The sequence below is a fragment of the Vulpes lagopus genome, chromosome 7 (assembly GCF_018345385.1).
Source record: "Vulpes lagopus strain Blue_001 chromosome 7, ASM1834538v1, whole genome shotgun sequence".
In the NCBI taxonomy this organism is placed as follows: domain Eukaryota; kingdom Metazoa; phylum Chordata; class Mammalia; order Carnivora; family Canidae; genus Vulpes; species Vulpes lagopus.
The window spans coordinates 114,203,441-114,222,077 of NC_054830.1; the positions used below are offsets into that span (position 1 = coordinate 114,203,441).

General features: G+C 32.8%; 1 protein-coding gene across 2 annotated transcripts in view; it reads right to left on the bottom strand.

Annotated features, from left to right (window-relative positions):
* ADAMTS19 (ADAM metallopeptidase with thrombospondin type 1 motif 19) overlaps window positions 1–18,637 on the bottom strand; it is a 229,458-nt gene that overhangs the window by 159,275 nt on the left and 51,546 nt on the right. For both annotated transcript variants that reach the window (XM_041764550.1, XM_041764551.1), the window contains 3 exons: window positions 17,293–17,465; window positions 15,280–15,363; window positions 14,454–14,611 (listed from right to left, as the gene is read on the bottom strand). In XM_041764550.1, the coding sequence (XP_041620484.1) occupies window positions 14,454–14,611; window positions 15,280–15,363; window positions 17,293–17,465 (415 nt within the window). The remainder of the gene's footprint in view (window positions 1–14,453; window positions 14,612–15,279; window positions 15,364–17,292; window positions 17,466–18,637) is intronic.

The window sequence follows — 18,637 nt, forward strand, 5'->3', positions numbered from 1 at the left end:
ACTGAACCATACACTTTATCTCCAAGAATTTAATAGAACTGAAAATAAAATTGAATTCTAAGAAAATGCGAGAATTGTTCAATTTTTAATGACAAATTTTCCTGATATAATCCTGAAACATGCCCTATTTCATTAAGAATATTTCAAAAAATAAAATTCTATCTTGTTTTGAACTTTAGAGATTTCATTTTTTATTACAAAAAAATAGTATCTGGTATTGGGACATGGATTTCTGTTTGACAAATATTTTAAGATTTCTGCTTCACAGGCACTTGAAATAATTTCCAGATAGAAGATTCAAATGTAAAAAACACAGTTTAAAACAGCAAAATATTTTATATTGTAACACTGGTAAATTTTTAAAAGATTGATTGTAATCACTTTATAAAGGGCAGGAGGAAATTAGTATTTTTACACAGGTAGGATATAAGAATATTCTACAATTTGCTATTGAATACAGTATCTTGAAGAACATTCCTTAAGAAGTTATGAGCCTAAGAGGCAAGCTATATGAAAGCACAATGTTATCTACCTTTCACTAGCTATGTGCCCATAGGCAATTTACTTAATCTTGTACCTCTTTCATCTCATCTACAAAAAAGAGGAAGTAATAATGATACCTATCTACCATGTAGGTTTATAGTGCAGGTTAGGTAACTTAACACATATAAAACATACATAAATACATACCTTTATTTACTTATTCATTACTGAGAGAGAGAGAGAGAGAGCACGTGCATGCACACATAGGCAGGGGAAGGGCAGAAGCAGAGGGGAAGCAGATTCCCTGCTAAACAGGGAGCCCAAAATGGGGCTCAATCCCAGGATCCTGAGATCATGACCTGAGCTGAATGTAGATGCTTAACCGACTGAGCCACCTAGGCACCCCCCATATATAAAACATTTTAATGTGAGTTTAGTGAATGTGTTGGACAAGCTAACACAGGAAAAAAATCTTTAAAACAATGACAGATGCCAATAAGCTTCCAAAAGTAAGTTGATGTTTTTGTTGTCTTTTGTTGTTCTTGATACTATTTCTGTACCCTAAGTTAAACAATTTCCTACCGATAAGTAGATATTTAGGTCCTACAGAATTTTTAGTACTACAAACAATAATTAGTCTTTGTGTATATGTGAGGGAGAAAAAGAAATCTTTTTTTTGTTTGTTTTAGTCCTCTCTCTGTTATAGTCATCTGAATGCCATTTCTAAATGGAAAATGAAAAAACTAAGTGCAACAGTCCTATCAATTTCACCAATTACATCTATATTAATAATAACAATGGTTAGTGTCAATTCACATTTTGCTTAGCTCATCAGCAGCATCTATGACTTAATATCTGTGCATCATTTTATTAATGCTCCATGCATATTTAAAATGTAAAGAAATAAACAAAAACCCAACACTTAAATATGGAGAACCACCTCTGGTAGTTGCCAGAAGGTAGGTGAGTGGGAGAAATGGGTGAAAAAAGGGAAGGGGATTAAGAGTAGATGTTCAGTGAACAGTGTGTAAGATACAGAATTGTTGAATCACTACATTGTACATCTGAAATTAATGGAACACTGTATGTTAACTATCTTGGAATTTAAAAAGTGTATATTCTCAAATTGGAGCAAAGCTATACATATTCATTGGGATCTAGCTATATAACCAACTCTGATATAAAATTGCTTAAGAGAATGACAAATTCTGTATTTTTAAATCTGTTACTGAAAAAGGTGTTAAAATTCCATTCTGGTTATACATTTGTTGTTTCCTTGTGATTCTGCTAATTTTTCCTTTATGATAAAACTAAATTACCTCTCTGAATTTTTATAATTAATTTTGAATTGGTTTTTACTATTATATAGAAACCCTACTTATTTTAGAGTTTTCTGTGTTAAAGTATATTATGTCTGATATTAACAAATACTAATATACTAGTAATACATTGATATTTGCTTGGTATATCTTTTTTCTTTGTTCTATTTTCGATTTCATTTTCTCTAAGTCTCTTATAAATAGTGTATGGTTAAAATTATGAAAATCTATTCATATAATATGGAAGTGAATTTAATATTTTATTATATATATATTTGGATTTTTCTATTATTTCTGAATTCTATTTTCCAAGTTATACTTTTGTTCTTTCTTTGTTTTTCTCTTCCTTCCTACCTATTTCTTTTCTTCCTATCTAGTTTTATTTTCCTTTCTCTCTTTCTTTCTCTCTCTCTTTTTTTTTTTTTTTTTTTTGCCACTGCTTGAAAAGTAACATTAGATTGTGTTTAATTTATGGTTACTTCCAATTTAAATTGCATTGTATTTGTTTCCTATTGCTGTTATAACAAATTCCACAAATACGGTCAGTTAACCTAAATGTATTTTACAGTTTCAAAGTCATAAGTCTGGAGTCGTAAGTCATAAGCCTAGGCTAAAAGCAAGGTATCAGCAGTGTTGGGTTCCTTCTGGAAGATCTCCATGAGAATCCTTTCCTTGCCTTTCCAGCTTCTAGAGGTTGCCTGTATTTCTGGACTCACAAGTTCCCTTTCATCTTCAAAGTTGACAATGGTATCACTTGGCCTGTCTCTGCTTCTCTCATCACATCTCTTTCTCTGACTCTCTTGCATCCCTTTTTCCCTATCACCTGTGACTACATTAGGCTCCCCTAGGTAATCCAGGAAAATATCCCAAGCTCAAAATCTGAAACATAATCCCATCCAGAAAGCCCCTTTTGTCATGTGAGATAACATAGTCACAGGGTCTATAGATTTAGAACAGGGATATTATTCTGCCTACCACATTCACTTGAAATGTCTAAAGTTAAAAATTATCTTCAGGCTCCTCCTGAAAAAAAAGAAACAAAGCATCAAACACTTTTAATCCAACCTCTCCCTTCAATCTTTTTATGTTATTTTTATCTGACATTATAATCCTATGTCAATTTTTCAAATCTCAATTTAGATTTTCGAAACCATTATTAGATTTGCCCATGTATTTAGCAATTTATTTTCTCAGTAACATATTGGATGTTTACTTTCTAGAGAGCTCATTATTCTTTAAGTACATCCTTTAGGAACTCCTTCAGTGAGGATCTATGAATAATAAGGTGTTAGAGACATTGTTTCCCATGTATTTATTCATAATGGAATAGTGGCCAAGTACAGAATTTTAGGTTAACTTTACTGGCCCTTAGCACATGAAAAATATTATTTCATTTTTTCTAGCATTCATAAATATAGATTACAAGTCAGTGATAAACTTGCTCTTCTTTCATGCATTTCATGCATTTTCTGGTTAATTTTTTAATGAGAAATAAATAACATGGCTTTTGGTTAATTTAAATTTTTTTTTATGTCTTTGTAGTTCTGCAGTCCCACCTAGATGTGTCTAGGTACTGATTTTTTTTTTTCTTCTTTGGTACTTGGAACCTAATTTGAAGAACCTATGAACACATACAAATTCTTACCATTATCCATTTAGCCTATTCCTCTCACATTCTCTCTATTGTGCTAGAATTCCTTTAGGTGTATATCTGATCTTCTTTCTGATGTCTGTAACTCTAAAGCACTCTTTTATAATTCAATCTCTTACACTCTATGCAGCCTTCTGGCAAGATTCCTCAGATCTATCACCCAATCCACCAGTGCTCTCTTCAGTTGCATCTAATCTACTCTTCAACTCAGAAATTGAGATTTTAAGTATATTTATTTTATAAGCATTTTATTTTCCTCAATTTTCAAATCAACTTTTTCCCCCAAAACATATTGTTCTCATATTTCATTTTTTTGGTGTGAATGTTCAATCATGTAAATATGTTTTTAAAAAATAATCCTAGCTTTTTAAATTATTCTTTACTGGAAATCTCCTGGCTCTTACAATGGAAGATGCTGTCATTTTGCGTTTTTAAATTATCTTGTAAACTCATTTAGTTGTATTTTAAGTTGTCTTCTATGGTATAAATGGAGGGCCCCCTCAGAGTAGTTTTGCCTATGCTTTCAACAACAAGTGTTTTAACGCTGAAATCATATTTGTGGTGGTGAATACCCAGAGGAGCTGTTTTTTTCCTAACCCAGGGTCATGGCTGAAACCAGAATGCTTCTTGTTGACAACCTGTGCTCTTTTGCTGAGCTTCTACCGGATATAACTTTTATCAAGGGTATAGTTATCTAAGGGTTCTGGCTATATGCAATCATTTCAGCATCACTTCCCCACTTTGCAAAGCCTCAAAGTTTTTCTTCATGTGTTAAACCCAAGAACTCAGATTCTTAGGTCCAACAACTCCTCTCAGGGTAGCCACCACTTTATCTCAGAAGCTCTTCAGGGTTTTGTTTTGTTTTGTTTTTGCTTATCTGTGCATGTAAGAGGATTTTTATTATATTTTTTCTACAATTCCAATATGTCTATAATGAAAACACTTTATAATTATCTAGGCAGATTATCACATAACTAAATGAAGTGAATACAATTTGTAACCTACCATACAGTAATTAAATATAAAAAAATATGTACCTATTGTTAACATCAGATCTTATGTACATAGAATCAAGCCATGTGGTCTTTATTCTTTTATTACACTTTATATCGTACAGCTTCTTTTACCAAACTACTAAACTAAAAAGACTGTACATCTGCCTCAATGAGATGTTTGCAATAACCTTAAATTATATTTAAATTTTTCTTCAAAGATACCTTTCTACAAGTGGAGATTATTTTAATTATGAATTATTGTAAAAATTAGTGATCCCTACAATATTGCCATTTCCTTTCCAGAAGGTTGGCGCAGGAAAAAGTCTGTGTACAGTCATGGATATGCATGAACTACAGAATGATGTAAGCTAATATTAACAATGAATTATTATAACTTTTTACTATTCCTCTTGGCAAATATCTGACAGACATGATTTCTATAAAACATATATAGAATCAATCTTTGATTACTAGAGCAAAGGAGAGAAGGGAAAAGTTCAACATAATGTTAAATAATATATTTTCAACACGAGGCACAAAATGGACTTAATATAAACTTAATATTAATACATTTATTTATTTATTTTTATTATTAAATTTAAGATTTTATTTATTTATCCATGAGACACACACACACACACAGAGAGACAGAGAGAGAGGCAGAGATACAGGCAGAGGGAGAAGCAGGCTTCATGCAGGCAGTCTGATGTGGGACTCAATCCCGGGTCTCCAGGATCAGGCCCTGGGCTGCAGGCAGTGCTAAACTGCTGAGCCACCCGGGCTGCCCTAAATTTAATACATTTAAATAACATTCAGTATTTAGGCAAGTGTTTACCATTCTGCAGTTATAAATAACAAAAATAGTACAAGTATATTAGTTTATCACATGAATTTCTTCACAAAGAATCATCTGAACTTTTATTATTCCTGTGGGTCTCTTAACTAAGAACATTTCTCTGATATTTCAGTAGGATTCAGGGAAGCCAGAAACTGAGGTCCTTTTGCATGTTATCCTTTTTTCTTCCTTTTCTCAGTTAATTAACTCCACCCTTAAATATTTGACTTGGGTTTGTTTTAGCAGCCATGCTTTCACCTGCCTCTGCTTTTATGTTGCATATCAGAGATATCTTTGCTAGAGAGGCGCTACTGTAGAAACCTCTCATCTGACTGCAAGGGAGTGGGTCATATCCAAATGCAATACACGTAATGGAGTGTTAAAATGTGCTATGTAATGATAACTGTGTATTTCCAAACAACAGGAACAGCATAACATGTTTTCATGAATTTAAATTTCTAAATGTTTTTTTTCTCAAATAAGCTATTATTTTTTTCTGATAAATCTGAAAAAAACTAGTTAATCTCTTCTGGATCAATTGAAAGTTGGCTATTAACACTTTATGCATTAATCTTCACTATACAGAACATCTTTTATATATAAGATGTAATCTTATCAGTATTACTTGCATATGCCTTAAAAATCTACAGTTCCAACTGAATTAATGTTGCAAAAATAAGTTCATTTTTGCTAATTATTAAAAAATAAACAGCAAAGAAAAAGAAAGTTTCATGAACCAAACAGGCAGATTGTCCATCAGCATTGAGTATCTTAATACCTTTTCTTTAATGATCTTTCTGAAAATACATGCCTAAACTAGAAAGACAACTCTAATTAATAAGGGAAAACAAAAAAAAAAATAAAAAAATAAAAAAATAAGGGAAAACATACTGAAATTTTATCCCATTAAAAGTAATCCCTTGAACTACCATATCCAAAGCTTCTAAGTTAAACCAGTGAACAGCACCTTTTTCAATATTTAAGATACAAAACTGAAAATTTTGTACATCTAAACAAAACATTTATTGGAACACTTGTTCCCAGGTTTATAATTGAAAATTTTTAAAATCCAAATGATTGCTTGACAGCCACTGAAGCAGACCCTAACTCTTCCCTAACGCCCCCAGCATCTTTCCACTGAACAACCACCTTCAAAAATATATCATATTTCACCAGCTTATAATCACAGAATTTGCCTCCCTACCCCATCATGACCCAAACCCATTTTTTCCCCCAGAGGATCTAAAGTAAGTAATACAAGAAAATATGAATAGCCCCGAATCATCCAAACCAAGTGGCTGACATTTCAAGAGTTTCCTTCTTCACTGTCTTTTCTTGATGTCTAGTTTCTCAATTCTTCCTCTAAGTAGTACATAGAATTTTCTCCATCTACCAAAAAATTCCAGAGAGACATCTCTTTTGGTACTCAACTTGGACAAAGATGGTCTCTGGCTCAAAACCAACAACAAATGATGCAGGAAAATACATCCCTGTGGTGGTGGAACATATTCAGAGCCTGAGTATAATTACTGATGAAGAGGAATGGAAAAGGTTTGCTGACATTTGTCATTAGTAAATGACCAGATATATTTAGCCCTTTTCTGCATCAGAATATATAAAAATCAAATTCATCACATGCCTGGTTGTATAGGATGTGCAAGAATGGACACCAGCTAAAGAGACTGGCAGATCCTCAAGTGGAGCAGGACCCAGATGTCTCCTCCATGCTCCCTGGTGGGAGGGGGCGGTGGACTGGGGGCTGTGCAGCCAATGATGGATTTGTTTCTTTTATGTTTTAAGATAGGATTTAAAAACTCATGTAAAGGTTTTTTTTTTTTTTCTTTCCTTTTTTTCCTTTTTTTTTTTTTTTTAAATTCTGAAGCAGCCCTGTTTTGTACCGAGTTATTTTTGGGATAAATGTTACCGGTTGCCATTGTGGGGAAGGTGGCATTTTCACCTTTGCCATAATAAAACAGAGACATGTGTGGGAAAAAAAAAAAAAAAACACTTAATTTTTAATTAAGTTAAAATTAAGTGCTTAATTCTGGGGGTATGTTTACATACTTAATTCTGGGGGTATGTTTACATACACAACAATGTAAAAAGTTCCCTTTACCATTGTGTAGTGCACAGCCTACACAAATGGATGTGGCTAGATTCATTAAGTGCCTCTTATATGCCAAGCAGTGGATAAAAGGAAAGAATACAAAGTTAAGTGAAAAAGGCTTCTACTCTGAAGACAAAGAAGAGGTCAATCATTTCTTTAACGTGATAAGGGCCCCACAATCAGTGAGAAAGAAGCCTGGGGAATTGTATTAAATAATGAATAGTTATGTTTTGCAATTGCCTTTGCCAGCAAACAAATGGGGAGAGAAACACCCACAACAGATGATACCGAATAATATGGTAATGCAGAAAATTAAAGAATCACATAAAAATCAAAATCTTCACCATAGGGCCAAGAATCACTGAGTGTAAAGTATATTCAGATGTAGAGGGAAAGGGATTTTTTTCTTTTTATAAATGTACAATACCTCATATCATAATGTATGAGGCTGCAACATAACTATTTGATTTACATAATGTGAAGCAAGGGACTTCATCTGTAACCAAACAACATGATAAAACTATGACAAATGCACTGCTTATTTTCAAGGGCACTTACAGTCCCTCACACAATTTCTACTCAGCAAACAAATAAATAAAGCAAATATTTCAAAAAATGCAAGGTCTTTTCTCCAAAAGCAGTGGAAGTACCTCTCAGTACTACTGAAGAATAAATTCAGATCAGCATTTTAAAACTGCAGATCAGATTAAAATTCTTACTCTTCAATTCTTCCACTGTCAACTTCTTACAAGGGCCCAAATAATGTATTCTTAGATTCATAATATTCAAAAGTTTTTTTGGGGGGGGGGAGAGGGGAGGGGGGAGGAGGATAATGATTTGTTTGCCGCCTAGCCCTGTGATCATGTGGACTGAAATTCTCTCATCTCTGGCTCATGTTGGCTCAGTGCTCCTGAAGACTGCATCACAAAGTTTCATAATGTGAGTTTATGGAAATGATACTGCTAGAATCTGGCAACTGAGAAGTCCAATAAATTCTGTTGAAGTCCTGATTTATATTTAAAAAAATGAAATGTAGACTTTAATTTCCAAGAATAAAGATGCATCCGAGAATAAGTCTCACTGTGCAGTTTTATAGTGCCCTGGGATATACCTATAAATGATTCATTCAGAAATTATTCTATGAGTCGTATCAAATTAATATATTTCTACCATTTGTGTATCTTATTAAATTTTCTCTCTTACTTGCCAATGGCATTAGTTTAAAACTAACTTACAAAAGTACTGCACATAAACCAAAAACATTTCAGTAAATATCAGAAGCAAAACTACCATGAACAAATTAAACTCTAAATTTAAGAGTATTTTCAAGAGAAATTTATGTCTTCTCCATCATTTCAAGGAGAAACATGAATATTATACTGAGAAATCATATAGTTGACAGTTGAGAGGACATGTTTTGTGTTTTTGTTACTATGATCCCACAAACACTGGGTCAGCTTTAAGCTGTTAAATCCACTGTATCACATAGAACAATTTAACAAATATATTATGGCAGATAGGTTTAGATTTATGAAAATACTTATTTTACTTGAAACCAAAATTAACAGCTATCTAAAATTCCTTCCTACTAATGTGCTCACATAATTTACAACCTAAAAAATTACCTAAGAAAAGAATATACTAGAAACTGGGCAGTGTGAGGTTAGCTTGTCAAATGTGGACGAGACCATGGAATCCATGGAGATTTAAATTTTCATTTTATCTTTCACAACCTCCTTATGAAGCTAAAGATCTGATCATCTTTATTTTTACACTAATTAAAAGGGGATCCTTCTACCTCAACTATTCAAACTTTTCATTTAGACTTTACTGATCAAATGGTGCTAGGCCACTTAGAAATAACATATTCCCTCTGGTGGGCTGATTTTCATTGTTATGGCACTGATATGGAGTGATATGTGGAAACAGGGATCCTTCATAAAATTCCTGGGGAGAAGTAAAGGGAGATTTACTTGTCAGCATCTACCAATATTTAACATTATCAAAGAATATCCCTTGATAGTTTTTTTTCCTATTTTCAACCAAAAATTTTTCGATTTTCCATGTTATTTCTACTTATTGCTAATGCAATCCAAAAATCAAAAGCTATCTATTAGACCCTATTTTAAGTCCTCGCTATCAGAATACAAAAAATTAAAGTCAACATTTCTACTACAGGATTGAAGAGGTGTACAAAGATTTTTTTTTTCCATAAAGCAGGAAATGGCTTGGCAAAACCATAGCAAATTTTACCCCTCACAAAAGCCTTCTGCATTGGGTTTTGAGCAGAAATCCTGTATAGACAATGAAGCTTTGGTTTTTTGATCCATAACTAAAAGATACCTTAGAAATAACCATGTCAAAAAAAAAAAAAAAGAAAAGAAATAACCATGTCAGAATGCATTAACCGCAATTGGGTTTTATATACTTTTCACCTGACAAGATCTGTCTTCCTTTTCATGGTTGTTAGGTATTCAAAATATTGCTTCTGAGACTAAAGAGGATATTCATAATTTGATTACTCTTATTTTTTTCTCATTAAAATGGTATATATTTTTTATAGAAATTTGAGAAATAAAATAATAAAGTTAAAACACTAGCCTATAACCCCAGTATCTGAGACTACTCATAGTTAACAATTTTTTTTGCCTTTTGATTTTTTTTTATTACTCAAAAAATAGTTAATATTATAATGTATATTTCTCTAATTTTATTTCCTATGTATTCATATAACTAAATACATTGTATTTAACCATATACATGTAAAATACATATAATATTAGGATTATACTCTCTACATGCAAGTTTCATCTTGCCCTACCAATACCGTAACATTAATTTTATTCCTTGTTTCTAATACCATTTTTCTCTTCAAAGCTCTGAAAAAAGAATGTTACATCCAATATTTTTTTCTTATGTTATAAAGGTTTAAAAGCCACACTCTTAACTAACCATTCTTACCTCCCTTGTCACTAGCTTTCCCTAGCAATGTAAGATAAGACAAAATAAAATGTTCTAGAGCATACGTATAGTAGTAACAAATGATTCTTAAATGTATTAAGATAATGTGGGATGAAATTACAATTCTTTCAAAATTTTTTTGAGTGTAGTTGACACACAATGTTACAAAATTATAATTTTATAAAAAAGGAAAGTGAATTTTAACTATGAGCTGACAAAATTATAAAAACATTTGTAATATAACAATACAATAAATATTTTTTCTGATAGTAGGTCTTCCACATGATTACAAGTCTACACAGGATCTTATACAATTATTTGTTTGCAGTAAAATTATTCAAATTCACTGTACGGTAGATCTACCATATAACACAAGATGTCTTATATTCTTTATAAGAATATAAGTACTACCATCCTCATTTTGTCAATAATGACGAGACTCAGAGATGTCATTTAATCAATTCAAGATCATCAGCTAGTATTTGAGCAAACACAGGTCATTTCTATTTGTACATCTTTCTTACTGGGTTTTAAAGTTTTATATGTTTATATATTATATATATGTACACACATATCTTACATTTCAGATACAAATGCTTTGGTAAACAGATATATTGCCACAATTTTCTCCAATCCAAGGCTTATCTTTTTTATTTTCATATCAATGTCTTTTGGATATAAGATGGTCCAAATTTTGAAAAAGTCCAAATGATTATTTTTAAGAATTTCTGATCAGTGCTTTCCTTGTATCCTATCTAAGAAATTATCATCCTCCCCAAGTCACATAGATTTTCTCTGGGTTTTTTTATTGTTGTTGTTGATGTTGTTTTTCTAAGAGTTTGATAGGTGTACCTTTCATCTAGCTTTTGATGTTGCATTATGAATTACCATCACACAAGGTGTAAAGCAGGGTTGAGATTCATTTTTTTCACATGGGTCTCCAGTTGTTGTAGATCCATTTCATTGTAAACTATCTTCCCATCACTCAATTATACTGGTGGGTTTTTTTTTTTTTTTGAGAGTCAATACCATATATGTCTATGTATATTTCCAGATTCTTTATTTCATTTCATTCATTTGTACCACTAAGTTTCTGCCAAAACCCCATTGTTTTAACTACCAGATATAACAAGTTTTGAAATCAGATAATGTAAGCCCACCCAGTGTATTCTTCTTTTACAAAATTGTTTTGATTCTTGTGTGTCCTTTTTCCAAATACATGTTGGAATCAGCTTGTCAATTTCTTAAAAAAAAAAGCTGGCATCAAACTTTCATTGAGATTATAGTTAGTCTCAGTCAATGGGGGAAGATGGACATCTTGATAATATTTAGCCTTTCAGTAAATAAAAACCCTTATTTAGATCTTTAATTTCTCTCAGCAGTGCTTATGCAGGTATCATTTTAGAAGTTTTACACATTTTTTGTTATATTATTTTTATATACTTTACGGTTTGGGAGGTTACTATAAAATTTTTCCAACTGTTCATTTCCACTATATGTAAATAAAATTGTTTTTATAAATTGACTTTATATTCTGTGGCCTTGAAAAATCCAGTTATAATTCTGGCAATTTTACTACTATATCTCTTAAAATCTTCTTTGTACCAAAGTATATCATCTGTGAAGAGAAACACTTTTTTACTTTTTCTTCCCAATATTTATACCTTTCTTTTTCCCATCTTACTATACAGGCTCTGATCTTTAGTACACAACAGAACAGAAGTGTAAGAGTGGATATACTTGCCTTGCTTCCAGTTCTAATGGGAAAACATTTGGTTTTCACCATTAAGTATGATGTTAGCTGTATATTTTTTGTGTACATGTGTGTACATACATTTTCATAGATTAAGAAGCCATATTAAAGAATTCATTAAGAGGGGCACTTGGGTGGCTCAGTCAGTTAAATGTCTGGCTCTTGATTTCAGTTCAGGTCATGATCTCAGGGTGGTGAGATGGAGCCCTTCATCAGGGTCCATGCTTAGTGAGGAGTCTGCTTGAGCTTCTCTCTCTCCCTTTCCCCCACTCCTCAGCTCTTTCTGTTTCTCTCTTTCTCAAATCTTAAAAAAGATTCATTGACAATTTTTGTTGATAGGGTTTCCCTCTCCCCCATACATTAGTGGTACCATTTATACTGTCTTTTGGACTCATTTTTTTTCTGATAGGAAGTCATCGATCTTAACACTGTTTCCCCTGTGTAATAGGGGAATTCAAAACTTATTTTCTGTATCTTTGGTTTTCTCTCATTTTCTATGATATACCTAGGTCCAAAAGGTTCTTTTTTTCATCAGTTTGGGAAACAGTTTCTGACATTGCATCTTCAAATAATTTTTCTTACCCATTCTCATTCTCTTCTGCTGAGATTCAACTAAAATATGTTGATCAGTAAATGCAATATCTATCTCACGGTCAATTTCTATTGACTACTTTTCCTTGACCATGGGTCATATTTTCATGTTTCTTTGCTTGGCTAATTTTTTATTATGTTTGAGACATTGCAGATGATATGTTATGGAGATTCGGGATTCTGTTATCTTCCTCTGAAGACTGCTAACTCTTGTTTTAGAAGGCAGTTCAATTACTGGCTGGTCACTCTGCACTTAGTGAGGTTTGAGTTTATTCCTTAGTAGGGAGGATCTATCTAAAGCTCAAGATAATTCCCAAACTTTCATAAATTGGTGGGATTCTACCTCCAAATTCTATCTTCCCTAAATATCATAGAGGTGCTTGATTTCAGGCTTTGTTTGTTTGTTTGTTTGTTTGTTTGTTCAGGCTTTGTTAGTTTGTCAAGAGTAGATATTTCCCTAGATCAAGTTCCCTAATATGAAAGCTCAACTTTTCCATTTTCCCAGCTAGATACCAGGAATGATACCAAGGTATTAAAAAGGTTGCTCCACTCTTGTGGCCTGAATCTTCTCAACTCCTAGTGTCTTTTAAAAATCTAAACTCTGTAGCTGTAGCACTCTGATGCATTTGGAAAGTTTCTATCTATACATGTTCAGACCAGCCTGCAAAGTACTTCCAGATGATCTGCACATGGACTTCTTGGCACCAATCCTTGCAGAAAACCTTCATCTTTGTTACCCTCAGCATGATCGATCATGGTGCTCTATGTAGATTCCAACTTGCAGTATCAGTCAAATAACTGTCCCCAGGCAGAAATTTGGGTTGACTGTGGCACTCACTTAATAAATTTTCGTTCTTTCAGAGATTGTACTATTGCACTGCTCATACTCCAATGGATTAGAGCATTGATTAGTTGCTTATTGTATAAGTCCAATAGTAAGCACACCAACATAGCTAGAAGTGAGTGAAAGCCCATCTGTGTTCTTGCAATAGATTTTTTTCACCTTCATGATTTATAACTAGAATCGTTTTTATATAATTCAGCAAGAAGAAGCTCTCATGAATTCAACAGATCCACTACAGAAAATCATGGTTAGATGTTACTGTGTATTCATGATGTGAAATGTAAATACTATTGATACTAAAATTAAACTGTCTGGGAATAATGAATTACTATTCACTTTTAATAGTCCTAAGCAAGAAATTTATGATTACTAACATAGAGTGCTCATATAGAGTATATTGTTGCCCATTATTTCACCTTTTCATACTTACTCTTGACGCTGCATCACAAATGTTTGTTAGTAGTACAGACATTCACAATGCAGCCAAAAATTAATTAGCTAGAGATTTAATTGAAATTTTTTTCTCAGATGGTACCAGAAAGTCTATTCATTGCTGAGTTTAACATACTGGCTGTTTTATTCATATGGTGATGACTGAAAAACATACAGAGTAGTTTCAACATCTTGAAGTTCCACTAAAATTTACTTATCATCAATGGCTATGTCTTCCTATCAAACACTGAGAGTAGAATTTTTTTTTAAATTAACTAGCCAAAAGTTTTGTCAATATGCCATCCAAAATATGCCTGTTTAAAATCAGTTATTATGAATTGAGGGAGATGACAAAAATCATTATGCCAAAAGTTTTTTGGAACACAAACCCCGGAATAAAAACACTCTCTGAAGAAATTAATCCGATTAACAGCACAGCCATCGAATTAGGAATGTCATTTAATTGGCTTTGGAAAATTTACCTTGTTATAAGTATAGCTGCATCTACTGAAGTCATATCCTCTCCCCAGCTTGTTGACATCTCTAAATGTATATCATTCTTTTTGCCAAATTCTTCATGCTGCCACTTACAAAAACTCTCTAGCATTTTCTCTCCATGGTGCCCAATATATAGATCTGCCTGCAAAAGAAGATATTTCACTTTAAGGCAAATTATTCTCAGATATACAAAAGAATGAAAAACTCCAGAGACATCATGAATTACTAAAGTAGACTGCTGACCATAACAACATTAATTAGAACCTGGAAGACATTCAGAATTAATTTAGCCTGAGCTAAAAATCTTGAAACTTTGTGAGGGTACAATAACTACAAAATCTGTTCCATGCTATTCTGAAAAAGAAGAGAGGTGTATTAAGAATGCATAATTTTTAGACTTAAATAAGTTAATTATTTCTACAATTTAAGACCAAATGTTTTCCAAAGTTCTACTTAAGTAGTATACTAAAACAGTACCACAGAATATTCTATTTAAAATAAATTACAGATAAGAAAAGGTTTCAAAAGCACATGTTTAAATAAGAAATTAAAACTGTCATTAAAAAATCACTTTTAAAAATTACATTTTGGAAAGTTAAGGTTTTGTTGTCAGGAACCTTGGAAACTATGAACATTCCATTTTTAAAATAAAACTGAGGTATTAACCAAATCTAAAGGCTAGTTTCATGTATAGTTTAAGTGACTTAGTAGCTATTTCTGGATTTTTCAGTTCACATTCACTTTACTTAAAAGTACCTGAGCACAACTTCTCACCCACTTAACTGAACAAAAAACTCAAGACTTTCTTACTGGAGTTTCATGGAGCAGAATAAGCTTTATCACACGAAGATTGACCTGCACACCAAGACTCTTGTGTTGGAAAAGGTTAAAAACCTAAAAACAAATAAAAATTAAAATCCTATAATAAAACTGAAAACCATATTTATTTTTCTTAAAGCCCAGACATGGGAGAAGTCTCAGTTTAGTTGAAATATATATATATATATGTATATATATATATATATATACATATATATATATATATTTACAACATTTAAGTAATTTAAAAATTAAGCTTAGTAGGCAAGAATAACTTAGGTAATTCATTTTAAATACCAAGAAATTTAGATCTAGCCTTCTGAGATACACATCGCAGCCTTGACTGTCTAGGCATTTCAGTAGATACAGAGGGAAGGCTGAGCTTTCACAATACTGAAGACAAGCATTTTAACTAAAGCGTAGACTTTCTCTTAAGACCACAAAATGCCAGTGTCCTCCTTTCTTCTGAGAAATAGTCCTGAAAACTGAGCCTGCTTTATCCCACTTCCCGATTCATTCCTTGGAGTATTTTTTTTTCTCTCCCCAAGCTAGCTGCCAAAAAGGAAAAAGGTTTTCAAAGCCCTTCTCTTCAATGCTACTCAGGAAGACAAGCTTGCAGGCCACTGTTGATTAATGGTATCAGATTCTCATTATAACTGTTTTTCCCAAAGCATGGTGTGTGTAGCAATACTGGAAAGCAAGATGAATTTTATGTGGTACCCTGATTTTTTATAAAAGTTAGTATTTATTTAATTTGTAATAGAACGTAAAACTGACACACCAAACCCCTGCTTTTAGATCTAGAACTACTTAGAAGAAAATAAAGTTGGCAGCCTATGTCAGTCTACCCTGTTAGAGAATGCTGGTAGAGTGTTCTGGAGCAAGCTGATCATAGAAATGACTGAAGTGTGGGAAAATCTGTTCACTGCTCAAATAAGCCAAATCATAAAAATGAGCAAAAAACAGTAAAAACAGAATTTTAAATGAGTAAAAATGGGATTCCATGAAGCATCATATATTTACCCTTGAATCATGGGTTCCTACCCTGCCTTATATGGTAATGGAATCAGAAATGGACATTTGCCTTTGGCTTTTATGTTCCTTTTCCCCTAAGAACCTCCTTCCTTCCTTCCTTCCAACCTCCTAATTCTGCCTGGCAGGAGGTTTAATCAACAGGGTATGCAATTAAGTCAAAGGGTTCATTTGGTGGTAAATATCTATAAGATGCTAGGTACAAACTAGATTTTTGCAGTCCAGAAATTGTCAACTGAAGTTAGCTACATGTGATCCAGATACTTAAAAATTTAGCTATCTGCCATGAGGTCTTACTCATAAACTAGTATTATATCTGACATCAAATTTTACATACCTATGTAAGAGCTCAGTGGATTACCAATCTCTACTTTTCTTCCATATCATAATGTATAATACTTTGGGTAGGGCCATGCATACAAAAAAATATAACATTTCTAATTTCAGCAAAAAGCCTTTTATAAAAGAGAATGAAAAGAAGGGCATAAAAAAAGAGAGAAAAGAATACCAGAGTTTTATCACATCAAAATCAACAATAAGGGGGAATCCCTGGGTGGCGCAGCAGTTTGGCGCCTGCCTTTGGCCCAGGGCGCAATCCTGGAGACCCGGGATCGAATCCCACATCAGGCTCCCGGTGCATGGAGCCTGCTTCTCCCTCCGCCTGTGTCTCTGCCTCTCTCTCTCTCTGTGACTATCATAAATAAAAAAAATAAAAAAAAATTAAAAAACAAAAAAACAAAAAAAACAAAATCAACAATAAGGATGGTTTCTTTTACTAGAAAATGTAAATTATTATTTGATATCTCTTTTGAGACAGGAACAATTTGACATATCCAAAGCATTTTTTTTACTGATGTCAATAAAAGAAAGGAAGAGTAATGAGTTAATTTTTAAAGAATGTCATTATACTCACACATTTCTTCCTTAGAGTTTTCTTGAAAAAATTCCAAGCGCACTTTAAAGTTTGCCTACCATATTTAAGATGGTTAGAATGAATCTCCTGGCTGCATCTGCTCCATGATAGGAAACCATTGCTGGGTCTGCAACCACTACAGTCTCTATGTTGTATTCTTGAGGTAATTTGTATGAATATCGTTTCCCTCTTCCACTTTCTGTTATTTTTTTAGATCTAGGTCTTCCTTTATCTGCAATAGAGAAATGGATTTTTCCAATGTGACTCCAGATTGGCAAAGTAAATAAAAAATTTCCGTTTCCTCAATAATTTTAAAAAACATTTATTAAATACCAAAATATGCTGATGATACAAAGGTGAGCAAAAACAAGTTTCCTGCACACAGGGAATCTAAGAGGGCATCTGGCTTTTCAGTATGACTTTGGAATCAAATAGACCAGACTTCTACCATTTATTAGCTCAACCACTTGGGAAACTAAGATCACTCAGCCTTGGTTTCCTCATCTGTAAAGTGAGCAATAACAGCAACTACTTTCTAGTGTTGTTGATGTCTTATAATAAGATTGCATTAATAAAATTTCTAGTACAGAGTAAATAAAATAAAATACCCCAATTAAAGAAAATCACAATTTTCTTTTTGAAATCAGTGACAAAATAAAGGTCTACTTGCAGAAAGTACTTTAAGTGATTGCCTCACACATCTCAATTCAGGCAGAGGCCCTTAATTACTAAAACAGTATGCATGGGTTACAAAACACTTGGTTCTGCCTTCCATCAGGATCACACAGAAGTTATAACCTTAGGGAAATTTTCTTCAAACATAGCCAAATAAAAGCAGTGACCAGAAATAAACATATGTATACATTTAACTACATAAAAATGTTAAATTTGTTTATTAAAACATGCCTCTATCAGAATGAAAAGCATGCCACCAAGTGGGAGAAGACAGTTACAATACTTTTACATAATAAAGAAATTAAAAGCTATTCTAAATCAGTAACAGATAACCCAACTGAAAAATTAGCCAAAGACTTGAACAGCCATTTCACCCACACAAAAAGACATCCAAATGGCTAATTAGCATATGAGAAGGTGCTCAGTCTCATTAGTCTTCAAGGAAATGCAAATTAAAACCACAATTAATTAAATTAATGAAAATCTTCAGAATGGCTAAAATAAAGAGATGATTATATTAAGTGTTGACAAGAATGTGGAGACAAATGGAATTCCTACACACATACAGGCTGGGAGTTTAAATTAGGATAAACTTTGAAAGACTGGCTAGCAGTAACTACCAAAGTTGAGCACTAGCATACCCAATGAATGATCAATGATCTAAAATACACACTCGTCAGAAATGCATGCAAATCACATGTACAAATTATTCACAGTAGTACTATTCTT